Source organism: Rana temporaria, chromosome 5 (genome assembly GCF_905171775.1).
Source record: "Rana temporaria chromosome 5, aRanTem1.1, whole genome shotgun sequence".
Lineage (NCBI taxonomy): Eukaryota > Metazoa > Chordata > Amphibia > Anura > Ranidae > Rana > Rana temporaria.
This window is the reverse complement of record NC_053493.1, coordinates 106,087,265-106,106,935: the sequence shown is the minus strand read 5'-3', so window position 1 is coordinate 106,106,935 and position 19,671 is coordinate 106,087,265. Positions and strand designations below refer to the sequence as shown.

General features: G+C 41.3%; 1 protein-coding gene across 1 annotated transcript in view; it reads right to left on the bottom strand.

Moving 5' to 3' along the window:
• Positions 1–257: 257 nt before the first annotated feature.
• The window catches only part of RAB5A (RAB5A, member RAS oncogene family), a 55,309-nt gene continuing 35,895 nt past the window's right edge, over positions 258–19,671 (bottom strand). Inside the window, exons 3-6 of the mRNA XM_040352977.1 lie at positions 13,731–13,882; positions 6,660–6,782; positions 4,759–4,852; positions 258–1,401 (exon numbers count right to left, since the gene is read on the bottom strand). Of these exons, the coding sequence (XP_040208911.1) occupies positions 1,286–1,401; positions 4,759–4,852; positions 6,660–6,782; positions 13,731–13,882 (485 nt within the window). The 3' untranslated portion in view covers positions 258–1,285. The remainder of the gene's footprint in view (positions 1,402–4,758; positions 4,853–6,659; positions 6,783–13,730; positions 13,883–19,671) is intronic.

Here is a 19,671-nt window from a genome sequence, read left to right as displayed (position 1 = left end):
AGCGCATTGTCATATTGTAAAAAGTCCTCTGGTCATTAGGCTGCCTAATGGTCTGGGGCTTAAGTAGTTAACAGGTACAAGCTAATCAGTTACATTAACCTTAAGAATTTTTTTATATATATATATATATATATATATATATATATATATATATATATATATATATATATATATATATATATATATATATATATATATATACATATATACATATATACACACATGTGTGTGTAATATCACAGAAAGACAGATACGGGTAGAGGAAAAACATTAGCTTTTTTATTTCATCATTTTAGTAACTGTACAATTTTAACCAAATCTTACAAGTAACAGAACATATTAAACATAAATGAAGACTACAATCCAGTACCCTATTTACAATACAATTTTACCATCCAATTTTAAGAGAACTAAATGGAGTACACATAATCGTTAGAACATTGTATTTGTACTGGGCAAAGACAAAAATAAACCCCATAAAAGCAGAATTAACGGATACTAGAGTGTTCTGTGTTCCATGAAGAAAAAAAAAAAAAAATTACATCTCGAATCACTTTGAATAATAAAGCTCACAGGATTCAAACATGATTTTAAGGATTTGCTTTTAAAATAAAACAAGTCTATCCCCCAAAGATCTAATGAGAAACAATGGTGGAAGCAAACAGTATATGTTTACTATTTTCCTATTTAAGAAGCAGAACAATTAGTGGCTGATTGTTATATATTAAGAAGCGGAATGTACACTTTACCTAGAGAGAAAGTGAAATTCAATGAATACTGTGAAGAAGAAACCATTTTATATCTTCACCTTTTATTAAAAATCATTTACTTAGAACAAAATGATTAAAAGGTTTTATTGTGAGTTAATAATTGTCATTTTACTAAGCAGACGGATCTGCAATTCATCACAGATAGAAGCTATTTTAGTTATTTCCAAGGTCCGACATGGGGCAACAGTATTTTATTTTTTGCCTTTAAATTCAATTTCAATATTAAGAGTGTATTTACTACACAAAACTGTTCAACTGCTCTTAGAAATTAATGCATGCATGTTAAAAACCAGATTCAGCACTTAAAGAACTCAGTATTAGGAGTGAGCTCACACTGTAAGTCTCCAAGTTTAAAGACTCACTGGGCCATGTTAATGTCATTAATACCAAGGGGACTTGCAGCACACTGCGCTGGAGAGCCGGCACTGAGGCTGAAAAAGGGTTAAACACTCAATTGTTATTTTAACAATTAGGAAGCAAGAGAATATCAATACAGTTTAAAAGTACATGAAGGCTTAGTTACTACAGCATTGACTTTTGCTAGGCTGTGCAGTTTCAGTAAGGTCTACTCCTCTTCCTCTAGCCGTGTTGCCTCCACTTGTCTGTGGTTCTGTTTTGGGAAGCTTTTTAGCTGTAATAATAGAGAGACAAAAAGGATGAGAAGTGGAATTATTACAAAACACTTATTACAGAACCGGCAAATGAAGAAAATATGTATTAGGCCCCATTCACACCTTTGCGTTCCAGGAATGCTTACAAAAAAGACACCAACAGTGCATGGCTAAAAGCAACTAGCAGGTGCGTGTTTAGTGTGCCAAAACAAAAATGTCAAAAACATGCAAGGCTCGCTGCAAAATAAAGGTGCAGGAGCTACTTTGGTACATTTGTCACATGTAGGGCAGCACAGTCAAATTAATAGGATGCCCTATGCCAGGAATATGCAAATAGGCGGACCTCCAGCTCTTGCAAAACTACAAGTCTCATCATGCCTCTGGGTGTCATGCCTGCTGTGGCTGTCTATGCCTCATGGGACTTGTAATTCTGCAACAGCTGGAGGTCCACTAATTGCATATCCCTGGCCTATGCCTTTGTGTGACAAACGCACAAAACCGGCAACCTTTGGCACAGGTGTAAAGGGAGCCTTAAAAAAAAGGCAACAGCTGGCACCTGTAGTTACCAATACCCAGTGGATGATGTTTAATTAGATCAAATTGGGGGTTTATTTACCAAAACTGGTTCAAAACCTGCATGGTAGCCAAACAAGTTCTAATTTCAACCTGTTCAATTAAGCTTTGACAAAAAAACTGGAAGCCGATTGGTTTCTATGCAGAGCTGCAGCAGATTTTGTACTCTCCAGTTTCAGTAAATCAACCTCATTGTGTAAAGGCCATTATAATCTAGAGACGCCCAAATTCACCCAATAAAAGATTACCTCCCACATAACACATTGCCTGCCATCATACTCATGAAAATATGGACAAATGGAGATACAACCAACTGAATTGCTTTCTTCAGACACTCCCCCAACCATTACAGGCATTAAAAATCTCAATGGTATTGAACATGTGTTCCTTCATAAAGACCCCCCCCCCCCTACACTATCTCCCAGCTCTACAAAGCTCTTATTGAATTGCAAAGCCATACTTATCCGAATTACCTGACCAAGTGGGGGCTTGACCTGGGTGTTACTATTACAGACAAGAAAAAGGACAAAGTTCTCCAACTTACACATGTACCTTCACTGGCTTCTTCTATGGCAGAAACTAATTTCAAACTTCTCACCAGATGGCAACATACACCAGTTAAACTTCAACGCATGTTCCCTTTTAACTCCCCGCTATGCTGGAGAAATTGTGGACATGACACTACACATGGCCACCTCTGGTGGTTCTGGCTCCTCATTTGTCCTTTCTGGTCTGAAGTGGTAGACCTGATCCATCAAATCACCAAAATTAACCTACCTTTTGATCCATGGACAGTTCTTTTTCACGTTACCTCAATGCCTATAGGAAGATATAAACGCTCACTCATTCCACACCTCCTAAATACAGCCAAGGCTCTCACCCCCACCCTCTGGGGTCAACCTACAATTCCAACCATGAAGTCTTGGCTACAAAAAGTATCTGAAGCAAGTCTAAGGGAAGAACTCGCCCACATCGCAAGAGACACTACTAAACAATATACCTTAACCTGGGCCCCATGGTCCTCGTTCCTTAACACCCCTTGCTATAAGGACATCATATCTTCGGCCCCTCAGGATACCCATGCGTCTTAAACTGTTCTCCCGCCCTCCCCGTTATTTCATTTCTACTAACACTGGAGGATCTAACCCCCCCTCTGAGGTTTTACTAAACTAACTATTTTAAAGTCACTTGTGTTGCCATGGGTGCCAGCCTATCTACTTGACCCCTCCCCCCCTCCCTTTCCATTTTATCTCCTCTCCTCCTCTTTCTTTATTTTACTATTAAGTTGTATGTTCGGGTTACTCAAGCAGCTCTTATTATGAATCTTGCTGACACTCTGTATGTTAATCCAACGACTTATTTTCTGAGTATTTTTTATTTATTTTTTGTGACTGCATTCCTTTTTTCAATAAAAATATATTAAACAAAAAAAAAAAAATCATAAAATCATAAAAAATGGATGAATAAAACGTAAAATAGATTTTTTTCTTCAGCCAAATGCTTATTCCCATGAGGGAAGGCCACAGCCAGTGATGTTTGGGTGCTTGACCTCTATTCTCGTCCAGAAATACTCATAAGAAGAAAGTAGTAGAAAGGAAAAACACCCCCTTCTAACAATTTAGTAATTTTTGTCTCTTTATATTGTTTTGCCCATTGAGTGCAAGGACTACAACCTTTAGCCCTGGTTCACACTGGCTACTTCAGCGCGATTTTAAAGCCACAGATCAGTGCGATTTGCACCTCACATTTCATTGTAACTTGCAATTTAGTTTAACCTCTTGCCAACCGGCTCACGCTGATATATGTCGGCAAAGTGGCATGTTGCTGCAAAATGACGTATGGGTACGTCGTCCCCTTTAAGAGCCGTTGAAGGGTGTGCGTCCACTGCAAGGCGGGGGACACAATGCGAGTGGGCAGCGGGCACGTGAGCCAGAACGGCCTGTAAGTGGTTAACAGAAGTCTAAGCAAGTTACAATGAAAATCGGCAGAAAAGCAGTGCGGGAACCTTTCTTAGTCGCAACAATTTGATCAGTTCCATTGCCAACAATGGCGTGTGATTTGTCATGCGAATTATAACTGTGAAGTTGCATGACAAGTCACACCTGTGTGAACAGGGGCCTAATGTTTTTCTGCAATCTCAATTCTCTTACATAGCGTTGGAAAAAAAAAAAAAAAGAACACTTTTGCAGATTTTCAAACTGTGAATAAAAAAATAGTAGCTAGTGGGGTACCAACATCCCTAAATTATAGAGGAAAACCCTCAGAGTGGGACTTTAACGGTATTGGGTCACTTTAAGTAAATGGAAAGTATTTCTAGATAGTTAAAAGTGAACAAATCTTTATTAATACAGAATATAATAAAAAGTTACGATACATATTAAAAATGATTGGATACAGTTCTTTAAAGTGTACTCAAGTTAGAAATCGCCAAAACAAAAGGATGGAAATGATGAACACCCTGGGGTCCAGTGTAAGGTCACCTTACACTTTTAGGGCTAGTTCACACCACATGCGTTCCAGTGCTTTGGTTTCTGAATACAAAATGCATAAAAAGTAGGTTATATGGTTTACAATTGCATAGCTCACACTAGTGCTTTAGGTTCCAGAAAAAAAAGCAGAACAGTAGTACAGTGGGGATTTTTGGTGTAGAGTCAAATCACCTATGCTCTTCAAAACGGTTGAGCACCCCTAACGGTTTACAACCACTTTAAACCATTTTCCATATTGAATTTTCATACAACATATACAAATACATTTACTGTATGCAATCCATATTGCCTCTCCTGTGTGGCAGATGCACTTACCTATTGCCATAAATATTTCATTCACGTTTGCTGATGTCTTGGCAGAAGTCTCCATAAACAACAAGCTGTTATCATCTGCATAAGCTTGAGCCTCCTGTAAAATAATTCAAAGCGTGTTCATTAAACATTCAGTAGAAGGATAAAGATTGTCTCAGTTTATTTTAAAGGAATTTTCCATTAGTAAAACTGTAAAATCTACTTCACACCAACTGGGTCCTTTCCATGTTATAAATGTATCCCTATATAAAAGCATTTAGCACTTGTTATCTTAGGAATAAGAGGGACATTGCTCACAACCTGTAACCAAGTAATACATTTATGGAGGCACATACAAACAATTGGTGTAAGGGAAAACATGAAGGGTGATTTTGACACCTGAGGACCAGCCCCCATGAGTTGAATATTTTACAGCGCCCAATGGCTTTACTACACGTGTTTGGCTGCCGGATGCAATTCTGATTGGGTGTAGGCCGGGTGTTCATTCACTTTTTAATTTTTTTTTCCTGTAAAGGCGAACTAACCCTTTAAAAAGGAAATGGTCACATCCCCCTTGACTAGCACTTCAATGAATTTAAATGTAGATCTCTACAATTTAAAGTGGTTGTAAACCCACTTTTTTTTCACTTTTGCCTACAGGTAAGCCTATAATAAGGCTTACCTGTAGGTATAAAGAATATCTCCTAAACCTCTACGGTTTAGGAGATATTCCCCTCGCAATGCGACGCTGATTGCAGCGGCGCATGCGCAGGGGGGATCCTCGGCTGAAGGGGCGGCCCTGCTGACCCATGCCGGAAAGAAAATCTCCCACGCGCATGCGCGGGAGTGACGTCATCGCCGCTCCAGCCAATCACAGCGCTGGAGCTGCGAAATCCGAGGTAAGCATTTCATAATGAGCCAATATGCGGTGCATATTAGCTCATTATGGCTTTTTCCTTGCAGGTGAAAAAAATAAAAATAAAATAGATGCGGGTTTACAACCGCTTTAAGCACCTGCATTTAGCCTTGGTTCACATGATGAACAGTAAAATCACCCAGGAACCGCACGACATTCCTCTTTAATTTACATGCAATTCAGTGTGTTGCGATTTCAGCTCATTCATTTTACACCAAAGCTGTTCATGCACCAATTTTGGAACTGCGGCCAAAGCACACTGTGTTTGGAGTGTCGTTAAGATTGCACCGACACCTGCTGTAGATTGTAAGGGCAGCGCAATATGAATGCAGTGCAGGAAAGGTGCACAGATCAAGGGGTTTCCCGAACTACACAAGTGTAAACCTAGGCTAAGCTAATGTGTTTGCAGAGGTAGGATCCAGACCAGGCTTTGTTCACAAAACACCTGATTGATAAAGTGTTTTCCAATTGCTAAAATGCCTCCTCTCATCAATAGTTCTGTATAGGAGTGAGAATACAGTCCCAAGAACCCAACTGTTGGTATACCTGAAGCGACGCCACTGATTGGCATACATTCAGTTTTCATTCTCTAATGATAAAGGCCGTTTACAATTGTAATCAAGATAATGTGCTGCAACACATTCTACCGAACACGGTGTACATTCTGGTAATAACGACATCAGATCACACACACTATAAAAAAATAAATAAAAAAATAAATAAAAATCAAGCATCCATTGACATTGGTTTACCACGATATAAAAGGAAGTAAAATGCAATTATAATGGTTTGAAATGAAAACAAACGTAAGTACAAGACGAATGACAGAAATAGCAATTATACTCTATAATTATAGCTTTGTATTGCATGCAGATGTAACCAAGACAAAAACACTGCAATTACTTGAAGATACAAAACACATTCTATTGCACAAATGATAAAGGCATTATTATATAGGTGAGAAGTATAAAATAGATTCTATGAATTAAACAGGAAAGGCCAAGCTTACCTGAAAGTCCACAGCCCGCTTGGAAGCAAGATCGGCTTTGTTACCAGACAAAGCTATCACAATATTGGGACTTGCTTGTCTCTGAAGTTCTTTCACCCAGTTCTTCGCTCTTGCAAACGATTCCTGAAACATATTTAATTCACAAGTCTAGATTATGGTGTGCTTCTGTATGGCAGCAGGATTAAAATATAGTACTTTAAAATTCAAACAGTACAACATTTTACCTACTGTTAATCTACACACAGCCTCCACACAAAATAACTTATTCAGTGGCCATTACCATGTCACATACTGTGTAGGTCAGAAGTTCTGATTGGTTGTCATACTTCAAAAATAAATAATGGAGTTCAGACTATAACCAAGGGGGGGGGGGCTGTGCTGGTCCCAAATGGATACTCTATTAGTGGGGCAGAACTCCCATGCATGGATAAAGGCAAATCACAGGCTAGTCTGACTGAGAATACTGAACTCCCTTCTAGATATCTTAAAATTCTGAAGCTGAACTCCAGGCAGATAGAAAAGACACAAATTAATGCTGCACTGTATTTATGAATACCAAATCAATAAATGTATTTTTAACATTTCAAACGCAACCAGTTTAAAGGGGTTAAAACGTTTTTTTGTTTTTTTTTATTCAAACAACAAATATATTATACTTACCTTCTCTGTGCAAGGGTTTTGCACAGAGCTGCCCAGATCCTTTTCTGGGGTACCTTACCGGCACTCCTGGCCCTCCTCTTCATCAAGTGCCCCCGCGGAGAACCACTTTCCATGGGGGCACCTGTGTGGGCACGCTTCAGAGTCCCACTACTTCGTTCATTGACACAGACAGGTTTCAGCCCCGTCTTCTGCTCCCATGTCACTGGATTTGATTGACAGCAGTGGGAGCCAATAGCATGTAAAATCGCATGTAAAATCTGGCAGGCTTTTTGCACCCAAGTTGATCGATCAACTTGAGTACATTCAGCCTGCCCATACATGGTACGAATCTCAGCCAGTTCAGCAGGATTCAAACCTATGTCCATTTGTGTTTACACACACAAATTCCGAGCTGGCTCTCGTGCACACGATACATTTGCAAAGATATCAAACAAATGTTTACGTTGTTATTTAATGCATTTTGGAATAAGGCTAAAACCTAAAAATGTGAAAAAAGTGAAAGCGCAGTGAATACTTTCCAGATGCACTGTACTGTATGCGTTTCAAACAGATACTCGTGCCTGTAATTCGGTTTTTAGAAGAAAGGAAAAGTGATTTCAAGGATGAAAAATAAAAAGTAAAAAATATATTTTACATAAAAAGATAAACAGAACAAAAACTCCTCAAAATATTTCCGTTTTGAAATTATAATATTGTTCTGCAACACAAAAGTATTAAGGCAACAATGGAGCAGAAACGATAAGTGAAAACATTAGGCTGCACAAATAATACATTAAGCTCTGATTAGAACCAAAACACATGGCTATGTAAATGGCATTATTATATTACATTTTTAGATAATCGTACTCCGTCAAAGATGTCACAAAGAGGTCCTTTTGTGTTACTTGAAAAGAACATGGCATAAGCTAGAATTTGCCTTTAGGACAGTGTTTATATCTCAACAGGCAAAGGGTTTCTCAACTTTTACTTTTCTTAATCTACAATAAATGACTGTGCTGGAAAAACAGACACATTATGTCTGCTGGGACTTAAAAGGCAGCCAAGCATGAAAGCAGCACAGTGCTCAGTCATGGCCAACACTTACATACAGTGACAATGAAGAGGAACAACCTTCATTGTTTTTTGACATAGAAGCTCATGGAATTTTCTCTCTCATTAAATACAGCTCTTCAAAATATCAAATTAAATCTAAATTGGGGAGCTGCTTTTCATACATATATATGTAGCAACGGGTCTCCTCTCCAACAAGCACTATGCAAGAATTCGCTGCACTCCTTCTCGTCCCACTATCCAAGGCTGGCACTATCCAAGGCTGGCCACTCAGATGTAATGGTGCTCCTTTGTTTAGATATGGTAAACCTTGTAAACATTTCCAAATTCGAAACTGGACAGATCTCATTTTGCACCTTGATGTATGTTTGAAACCTTTACTAACCCTTTACTACCCTTTGTGCCACTTGACCCTCCCTTCTAGATTGTAAGCTCTAATGAGCAGGGCCCTCCGATTACTCCTGTATTGAATTGTATTGTACTGTCATCTAGAGCTGCACGATTCTGGCTAAAATGACAATCACGATTTCTTTACTTAGAACGGGGATCCTCAAACTACGGCCCTCCAGCTGTTGGGGAACTACACATCCCATGAGGCATTGTAAAACTCTGACATTCCCAGACATGACTAGGCATGATGGGAATTGTAGTTCCTGAACAACTGGAGGGCCATAGTTTGAAGACCCCTGGCTTAGAAGATAGACCATGATTCTCACGGTGTTAACATCAACTTTCACATTAAAACAAAAAAAACAAAAAATTGGGCTAACTTTACAGTTTTGTTTTTTTTCCCATTGAAGTGCATTTCTTCCCAAAAAAACTGCATTTGAAAGACCCCTGGGCAAACAGTGTAGCATAATATATTGCAGCAATTGCCATTTTATTTTCATAGGGTCTCTGCTAAATATCTCTCTCTCTCTATATGAAAAAAAAATGTTTGGGGGTGCCAAGCAATTTTCTAGCAAAGAATATTGATATTAACTTAAGAAACAAGTGTCAAAAAAAGATTTAGACTTTAAGTGGTTAGTGTTAGTTACAATGTTTCATGTTAAGAACTTGGCAGACTGCCCGGATTTTTTCTTTTTACAGCTGAGTGAGCAGATAAGTCTCTCCACTTGTTATATGAAAGAATCGGCAAACCCTGCAATAGAGATCGTCAGGGGGGTTCAATTGAGATCACAATTTAACGATTAATTGTGCAGCTCTACTGTCTTCCCTGATGTTGTAAAGCGCTGCGCAAACTGTTTGCGCTATATAAATCCTGTATAACAAGAATCTTTAAATAAAAACGTCACATTTGTTGTGCAGCCATCAGCCTGATTATGCACCACTTCTTTACCATATCTCAGCACGGCAGCAGAAGTTTTTTTTGGTGGAACATCTGAATGAGCAAAACCCTATTACTTCAAACCTGGTGTTCTCGGATTTCTTGCCACTGGGCAGGACAAAAGTCTCAATCACTGATCACAGATTCACACTGAAAACCGTGGTAGTGGATATCTCAACAGACAACCTGTTATTAAATTATGCACAATTCAGGGCCTCATATTCCAATTTGCGCAAACCTATAGTAACTAAGCATATCTAACACTAACCCAAAGCCCCAAGACATGGGAGGTTGTACATTACAAAAGTGATGCAACACAGTCCTTTAACCACTTAGCGATCGTCCTATAGCAGTTTTATTGCTACAGTGTGGCCACTGTGCACAGGATCAGAATATATATATATATATGACACACACACGTGATCCTGCACTTCCGTGTAGCGAGTGCGAATGCACGCTGCCAGTGGCACTTATGGGCGGGTACCGCAGACTTGATGCCTGTGGCACCCTCTGATCATTTGGTACACAGTCAGAATGGCAGTTTGCCTATGTAAACAAGGCGTTCTGTCAGGAGGAAAGACATGGATCCATGCCTTCCTTTAGTAAAGGCACATCCCCCACAGTAAGAAAAAATACCAGCTAGGCTTACAGTTATAAAGTAATTGTAAAGTCTTGTTAAAAAACACACACACACACACACACACACACACACACACACACACACACACACACTATATTGACCTCCTCTGTGCAGCTGGTTTTGCACAGAGCAGCCTCCTCTTCTCGGGTCCGTCTTTGCTGCTCCTAGCCTCACCCTCTTTTGAGTACCCCTCAGCCAGCAGCTTGCTATGGGGGCACCCGCGCCGAGTCTCAGCTTTGTGTGTCTATTCAGACATGGAGCTTTGACGCCCTCTTTTTTCCGATTGGCCAACTGACTGATTGACAGCCACGGGAGTGGCTTAGCCAATCAGGAGGAGGAGTCTCCCGGATGGCTAAATAACTTATGAACATTGCTGGAGAGAGATGGGTCTCAGGTAAGTAATTAGGGGGTGCTGGAGAGGCTGCTACACACAGAAAAGCCTTTCATCTTAATGCATAGAATGCACCCTTTGATCACCCCTGATGTTTAACCACTTCCCAGCCAGTGTCATAGTACAGCGACGGTGCATATTTTTAGCACGGATCACTGTATTAATGTCACTGGTTCCTAAAAAAGTAGCAAAAGTGTCAGGTGTTAAATTTGTTTGTCGCAAAATCGCAGTCACCCTATAAGTCGCTGATCGCCACCATATCAAGTAAAAAAAAAAAAAATGTAAAATAAGTAAAACATTTATAATCTTCCGGAGCTCAAGTGGTTAATTAAATGCTTAGGTTTTCCAGGAAATACTTCAAATGTCCTATGGCGAGGTCACAAAGTGCACCCTACTCTGAGTTTAGCAGAACTTCAATCTAACAAGAGACACGATTTTAAAAAGGGGCTTCTTGGTGAGGCTGCAATTTCTTGTAATTCTTCATGACCCCCCTGCTTTGGTTCAGGGAGGTGTCTAGGGGTGCAACGGATCGTCATTGATCCGTGATCCGCACGGATCAACCTATTCGGATCGGCACACATGTGATCCGTACATTGCGAGCTCCCTCAGCCTCCTCTCACTGCAGTACACTGACTGACAAGAAAGAAGGAGGCGCTAGCACTCGGCCAATCAGGATGCAGAACAGAAGCGACGACCCAGAGTTGCCCTGCCTCCAAACCAATCAGCGGGCGCGTTACAAGCAGGCAGCGTGTGTTAGTGTTTTGGCCGGAGCCATGTGTGAAGGGAGAAGGAGTGCTGCGGAGCCCGGGGGGGGGGGGAGGAGGAGGGGGAGGCCGAGTGTTTGTTATTGTGTTCCTGGACGGGGGAGGATGCTCTTCGGCATCACCAGCTCTGGACGAGGACGAGAGCAGAACACATACGGTAGTTAATACATTGCGAGTATATGACACATTCCTCCCCTCCACACTGTGTCACCTGTCATCACACACACACACACACACACACACACACACACTATGGGGACACCATCATACCCCACAATAATCACTGACAGGTGAAGCCCTGCTGTGTGTGTCCGATCATATATTTTTTATAGTTATTTTCAACACAAAACTGAGCTTATGTGCATAAATACAGTATTTAAAAATCCAACGGACTGTTTAGTTTTAAAAGCAGCAGCAAACTTTACATGCTTAATAATGTGACAGAACACCTCTGATTTTCACATTTAGTTAAATGTGAAAATCAGAGGTGTTCTGTCACATTAGCAAGCATGTAAGGTCAGCAGGTTTGCTGCTGCTTTTAAAATGTAACATGTAAACAGTCCGTCGGATTTCCAAACACTGTATTTAAGCATATAAACTCCATTTTGTGTTGAAAATAACTATGAAATATAGAACTCTGGTGGGTGTAACAAGATTTGTCTTTTTTTTTTTTTGCTGATCCGAAAATGATCCGATTCGTGACTCCTGATCCGAGGATCGATCCGATCCGTGAGTTTTTTGATCCGTCGCACCCCTAGAGGTGTCGGATGGATCAGGTGCTGATGAGGACCAGAAATACGTGAGGGAGAATAAGTTCATCAAGCTTAGTGAGATTACAAGCTGGGGACACCTAGCACACACTTTACAAAGGCAGATAGAATGGTGCTTCCACACTATCATGATGTCCACCAGTAAGTGGGTTTTGGCAGCAAGATGTTCTGCCCAAGTACAGCAAAAACAAAATAAAAACCAGATGGGCCATGCCCTTTGCATGCATTTCAGTTTCATGCACCTTTAGGGTTCACCCATCACAAGAAAAAAAAAAAAAGAAGTGGTTTGCCATTGTTGGCTGCATTTTTAAAGTGCTGGTTGCCTAGGTTTCACATCTCTCAGGCTGCATTCACACCTGAGCGTCGGTCGTTCGGTCTTTTTTTCCGGCGTTTTGTCGCGCGTATTCATGCTTATTTGCGCTTTTGCATACAGCGTCGTCTGACGTTTTTGTATTTCAACGTTTTTAATTTTACCCAATAGGAAAAATGATCATCTTTTCATCACTTGTTGCTATATTGGTAGATTTTTTTTTAATCTTCTGCCTGGGTGAAATGTTCCATTGATTAAAGCGACGAAACACCCGTAGCTCGATTCGTAGCTAGTCGCTTGAATCAAGCGTTTCCATTACTTTCTATGGGAAATGGAAACGCTCAAAAACGACCAAACCGCGCGTCAAAAAAGGGTCCGGAACTTGTTTGAGCTTCAGGCGTTCGGCGTATTGGCGTGGACATGTGAACCATCTCCATAGGGAATAATGTATTTTTTCCCCTCTAGCGTTTTTGAGCATCGTGCTTCAGGCTACAAAACGCTCAGGTGTGAATGCAGCCTCAGACCTGGAACAAGTGAAAGCTGGGGAAAAATTCCTAATTATAAATTGATCTGGGTAACACAAAAATATTTAAGTGCATGTAAATCATGCTTCCCCCCCCCCCCCCCCCCCCCAACTTTGGATAGATAGGTCGAAGGAAAGACTGTCAGGATTTTAGTGTTGTCTTTGCTGGGCTGATTCATGCTCATCGTTGATCCTGATGATCACTGTCCACCAAATCCAAACTTTTTTGGAGTAGGTGACAACGAAGAAGATTTCTTACTTTGGGAAGATCGCCCCTAACCTTCTGCTTTGTCTTTGGAACAGAAAGTGAAATCTCCCTTAAGGGACAAGGATAGAAAAAAAAAAAAAAAAACTGATGGAGTGGCTTTACCTGAACTTTAAAATCTGCACATAAGTAGGATGGGCATTTTGTATTTCAGAATGACATGCATGCTTCTATAACAGTTTTGTTTATGGGTGGATGTTCTGGCTATTACGGTAGCAGTTTTTTTTTTGCTGTCTACCATTTCCCTTTACAGAATCAGTCCCAGAAATAATGATGCATCTATAAACTTCTGCAGATTCTGGAATATACACACATATATATGCAAAAGCAAGCCAAATACAAAAGATGAATGGATAAAAGACACACAGTACCTCATTTGTGATGTCGTATACAACTATTGCAGCTTGTGCTCCTCTGTAGTACATTGGAGCTAGACTGTGGTATCGTTCTTGACCAGCCGTGTCCCAGATTTCAAACTTTACTGTTGTATCATCAAGGCAGACAGTCTGGGTAAGAAATGCCGCTATCAAATAAGAAAGAGAAACGTGGCCTTATTTTAAACTTTTACTCTAAAATAGAACACGACAACAAAAAAAAAAAAACACCTTATTTGAAACTTTAGTCAAATACATATAAACCTTTTCAAGTTATTATGAGCCTAAGCATACACTTAGAAATGCTACGATTATACTGGAAGTAGTATAGTTATTGCCAACATTTGATTCCTAAATTAAAGTTACCTTCACACATTTTATATATGTATTCACTTAAAAAAAAAAAAAGAAGAATTCACAAAGCTCTACGGGTTATCTAAAAATGCAATCAGAGCTTGGGCTGAAGAACTCTGAAAACAAGAGACTTTAAAACTGCATAACAGTCTATAGAAAATGTGAAAAACATACTGCTGATTAAAATTATTTGGAAATATTTCATGCCTGACGTTCTTTTCACAATTTTTTTTATTGCAAAAAAAATAAAACAATGTACAAGGCAAACACAAACATGGTGACCAAGTTACAGGGTGAGGCTTAAAGGGGTTGTAAAGGTAAATTTTTTTTTCCTAAATAGCTTCCTTTACCTTAGTGCAGTCCTCCTTCACTTACCTCATCCTTCCATTTTGCTTTTAAATGTCTTTATTTCTTGTGAGAAATCCTCACTTCCTGTTCTTCTGTCTGTAACTACACATAGTAATGCGAGGCTTTCTCCATGGTGTGGAGTGTCGTGCTCGCCCCCTCCCTTGGACTACAGGAGAGTCAGGACACTCTCTACGTTGCAGATAGAGAAAAGAACTGTATATTAGTGTATTTGGCGTCCTGACTCTCCTGTAGTCCAAGGGAGGGGGAGAGCACGACACTCCACACCAGGGAGAAAGCCTTGCATTACTGTGTGGAGTTACAGACAGAAGAACAGGAAGTGAGGATTTCTCAGAAGAAATAAGGACATTTAAAAGAAAAATGGAAGGATGAGGTAAGTGAAGGAGGACTGCACCAAGGTAAAGTAAGCTATTTAGGAAAACAAATTGTACCTTTAAAACCCCTTTAAGAAGCATACCAAAGAATACAATTATCACCAGAATGTAGTCAAAATAACATAAGTAGTCACTTCTTCCACCAGATTTTGCACTAGTAGCCCAGCAATGGAAAAATGTGTAACCCCTTGGAGTCAGGTTTGGAGGAAAGAAAAAAGGAAAAAAGAAAGGAAAAAAGGAAGAGAAGATTGGTAGCAGAGCATGCAGCTGGGGAAAGGGAGCAGAAATCCAAGCAGGAGAGCATCCAAGATGCTCCCTATGTTGATGCAACTCAAAGTATCTAAAAGTGTACCTAAACAATGCCATTTAAGAGCCGGTTCACACTGGGGCGACTTGGGATCCGACTTGAAGTCGCCTCAAGTCGTCCCAAGTCGCGCTGTCGAGAAAAACAATGGGAGTGAATGGGAGTGGTGTTAATACACACGACTTGTAGGCGATTTGTACCCATTGATTTCAATGGAAGTCTGATCCAAGTCTGATCCAAGTCTGATCACTGTCTTAACTGAAGCGACTTTCCAGGAAGATAACATACATTTCTCAGGCAAACCTCTCCTGCCCCCCTCCCTCCCTCCCCTAGAGCTGATTGTTGTTTGATTGGCCACTGGAAAGTCTCCTGTCCTGGAGACAACTTCAAGTCGTGCTGTAAATCGCCCCAGATCACCCTGTGGTTCATGCTCAAGTCGTGTCGGAGTCGCCTCTGAAAGTCGCGCTGGAAGTCGTGTCGCCCTAGTGTGAACCGACTCTAACAGATTACTGTATTCAGCTGTGGATCTACAATGTAACCAGCAATGTAGTGAGCACTATACTTCGTGATATTTATCAGTTCCTCCAAATCTGCCATTTTGTTAACGCAGGAAAACAATTCTGTGCTCACCATATGCATTGCTAGGGAATTGAAAAACTGATGTTTAGACAGACTGGTATGGTGTAGCTACAATCTGAGCAACAACTTCTTACAGACACAGTTATGCCTTGAACCTCCCTCCTTAAACAGGGGTACTGCCCCCGAATGTGAATCAGGGTTCCCACATCTGCATTGCAGCTCCAGCATTTATTTGTAGCTTCAGGGTAGAATTTAAGTATTGCAGACGCATACAATACGATACCATCTAGTTCTTAGTTTAAAACTGTTCTCTTGCACATTTGATGTTCAAGGAGCTTTTGTGACTCATGTGGACAGAGTCCCAATCTTCCTCAGACAATGGGCACCCCAAATCACGTTCCCACTTTAAGCTTGCTGCTAAATTTAGAAAGATGAAAGAAATCCTGGCTTTTTGAGAAGTACCTGACATGCAGAATAATTAGAGGAGGATGAGGTTTCATGCCTGGAATTGTATTTCTTTTTTTTTATCCCCGATGGTAAAAATAAAGAATATATACAAAGCCACTAAACATTCCGTTTAAAAAAAAAAGATTTCTTCCTAGAAGACCACTTTTGTCTGCATTACCTTGAATGGGTTCTCAAGTAACTGATGCAGTGTTTTGCACTTACCAGCCAGGAGGTTTTTACTATACTCCTAATGAGGAGTAGAGAGAAATGCCCAGAATCCCCCACTGTGTCGATCTTAGAGAAGCACTATTGTAAAAATAAAATATCTTTAAACCCTTTGTAGGTCCCAAAGCTCCTCACAGAAAAAGCATATAAAAGTTTAATACATTTTAAACATGTATGCTTTGAGAAGCATCACTTCTCTAAACATTAAAATCTTTAAAATCAGAGATCTAAAAAAACAGCCATAATAAGTAGATATTGCTGCAGCCTTAAATTATTATTATATTAGGATTAACAGTATATAGCACCAACAATTTGCACAGCCCTTTACAATATACCAACAGATAAGAATTTATGTGTGGCTGCTCAGTATTACGGACCGCCTTTCACTACCACTACATTTATGCCAACTATATATGCCTCTATTAAAGACTGGCAAAAAAAAGGGATTTTTAAATACAGCTTACCTGTAAAATCCTTTTCTTGGAGTACATCACGGGACACAGAGCGGCATATTCATTACTATGTGGGTTATATGGAGTACCTTCAGGTGATGGACACTGGCAATCTCAAACAGGAAGTCCCCTCCCTATATAACCCCCTCCCATAGGAGGAGTACCTCAGTTTTGTAGCAAGCAGTATGCCTCCCAAAATGGTCCCCATAAGAGGGGTGGGAGCTCTGTGTCCCGTGATGTACTCCAAGAAAAGGATTTTACAGGTAAGCTGTATTTAAAAATCCCTTTTTCTTTATCGTACATCACGGGACACAGAGCGGCATATTCATTACTATGTGGGATGTCCCAAAGCAATGCTTTTAATGAGGGGAGGGAGACATCTTCCCAAGACAAAGGATTTAATTTAGAGATATACTCAAATAACAATAATAAATCCAACTTAGTCGAGAAAAAATAAATTTAAATCTAAATTTTAACTCAAGGGTGCCCCCGATTCTGAGGGTCTTAAATCGCAGCCTGCAGCACCGCCTGCTCAAAGGCTGTATCAGCATTCCTTCTAACGTCCACCTGGTAAAACATTTTAAACGTGTGGACTGAAGACCAGGTTGCCGCCTTGCAAACTTGAGCCATAGAGATCTGATGGTGTGCTGCCCAGGAGGCGCCCATGGCCCTGGTAGAATGAGTCTTTACTGATAAAGGAGGAGTCAACCTCTTCAAGCCGTAGGCCTGAGTGTTTAACTGTTTAATCCACCTCGAGATGGTGGATTTTGCAGCTGCCTGCCCTCTCTTGGACCCATCTGGCAAAAAGAACAACACCTCTGTCTTTCAAATCTTCTCTGTAGCTTTAAGATAGGCCTTCATGGCCCTGACAATATCCAAGGTATGCAGCAACCCTTCCTTTCTGGAAGTAGGTTCAGGAAAGAAGGATGGTAATACCAAATCCTGGTTTAGATGACAACTGGATATAACCTTTGGTAGGAAGGAAGGAAGGATGAGGGCGGAAAACGACCCTGTCCTTATGCAAAATAAGATATGGTTCCTTATAGGATAAGGTTGCCAGCTCCGATACTCTTCTGGCGGAAATCATGGCGACCAAAATTACTGACTTCCTTGTCAGTGAAACCAAAAGAATTTAAGCCAACAGCTCAAAATGTTGTTTCTGTACACTTGACAGAACACGATTTAAATCCCACGGACAAAGCGGGGATTTAACTGGAGGATTAATACGCAAGACCCCCCGCAAGCAGGTCTTAACCAGCGAGTGAGTGGCTCAAAAGGTTGTTTCTGTACACTTGACAGAACCCGATTTAAATCCCACGGACAAAGCTGGGATTTAACTGGAGGATTAATACACAAGACCCCCTGCATGAAGGTCTTAACCAGCGAGTGGGTGGCCAGCGGCCGCTGAAACCACACTGACAAAGCTGAAATCTGTCCTTTGATTGTGCTTAATGCCAGGCCTTTATCCACTCCTAGCTGGAGAAAAACTTAAACACTCGATCAATGGTATACTTGCGGGCAAGCCATTACTTGGACTCACACCAGCCTACGTAGGTTTTCCAGATCCTGTAATAAATCACCCTGGAGACCGGCTTTCTAGCCCTGATCAGGGTAGAGGTTACCTGCCTAGACAGCCCTCTACCCCTGAGACTCAGGAATTCAGCCGCCAGGCCGTCAAGTTTAGACGCCGTAATGCAGGGTGGAGGATCGGGCCTTGCGAGAGTAGGTCTGGCCGTAGAGGAAGCGTCCAAGGGTCTCCCACTGCCATCTTTAGGATTAGTGAGTACCATGCCCTCCTGGGCCATGCTGGAGCTACCAGGATGACTGGTTTGTGCTCCACCCTGATCCTGCGCAACAGGCGGGGTAGTAACTGTAGCCGGGGGAAGGCATACAGAAGTTTGAACTGATGCCAAGGGCACACCAACGCATCGGTTCCGCAGGCCATCGGATCCCTTGTCCGGGATATGAACCCGTCTAGTTTCTTATTGAACCTTGATGCCATGATATCCACGTCTGGCACACCCCACTTCTGACAGATTGTCCGGAAGACCTGGGGATGTAGAGACCATTCCCCTGGCGACAGAGTTTGGCGACTTAGGAAGTCCGCCTGCAGGTTGTCCACTCCGGGAATGAATATTGCCGATATGCAGGGTACATAAGCTTCTGCCCATAAAAAAATTAAGCTTACTTCTCTTTGAGCGGCGCGACTCCTGGTTCCCCCTTGGTGGTTTATATATGCCACAGCTGTGGCATTGTCTGATTGTATCCTCACCGGGGACCCCTGCAATTTGGTTGTCCAAGCCTCGAGGGCTAGCCGAGCCGCTCTGAGCTCCAGGATATTGATGGGCAGCTGCTTGTCCGCCTCTGCCCAAGTACCTTGGCGAGTGCTACCATCCAAGACCGCTCCCCAGCCTTTCAGGCTGGCATCTGTGGTCACTATCTTCCAGGCTATGGGGGAGAAAGATTTTCCCTTTAGCAGATTCTGAGGGTTTAACCACCAGCCCAGACTTTGCCGGACTCTTGATGATAGAGTTAAAGGAAACTCCAAGGCCTGGGCCTTCTTGTTCCAAGCTGTTAGAATGGCTGCCTGTAGGACGCGAGTATGGCTCTGTGCGTAAGGTACCGCCTCGAACGTGGCCACTAGCTTGCCTAGTAAACGCATACATAGGCGAATGGTTGGCTCTCTTTTGCTTAGAACCAATCGAATCAATTCTTTGATAGCTTTGACCTTTACCAGGGGCAAAAATACCTTCTGCTGAGCCGTGTCTAACCTCATGCCGAGATATTTCAACTGTTTTGAGGGTTGAAATGCTGATTTTTCTCGGTTTAGGATCCAA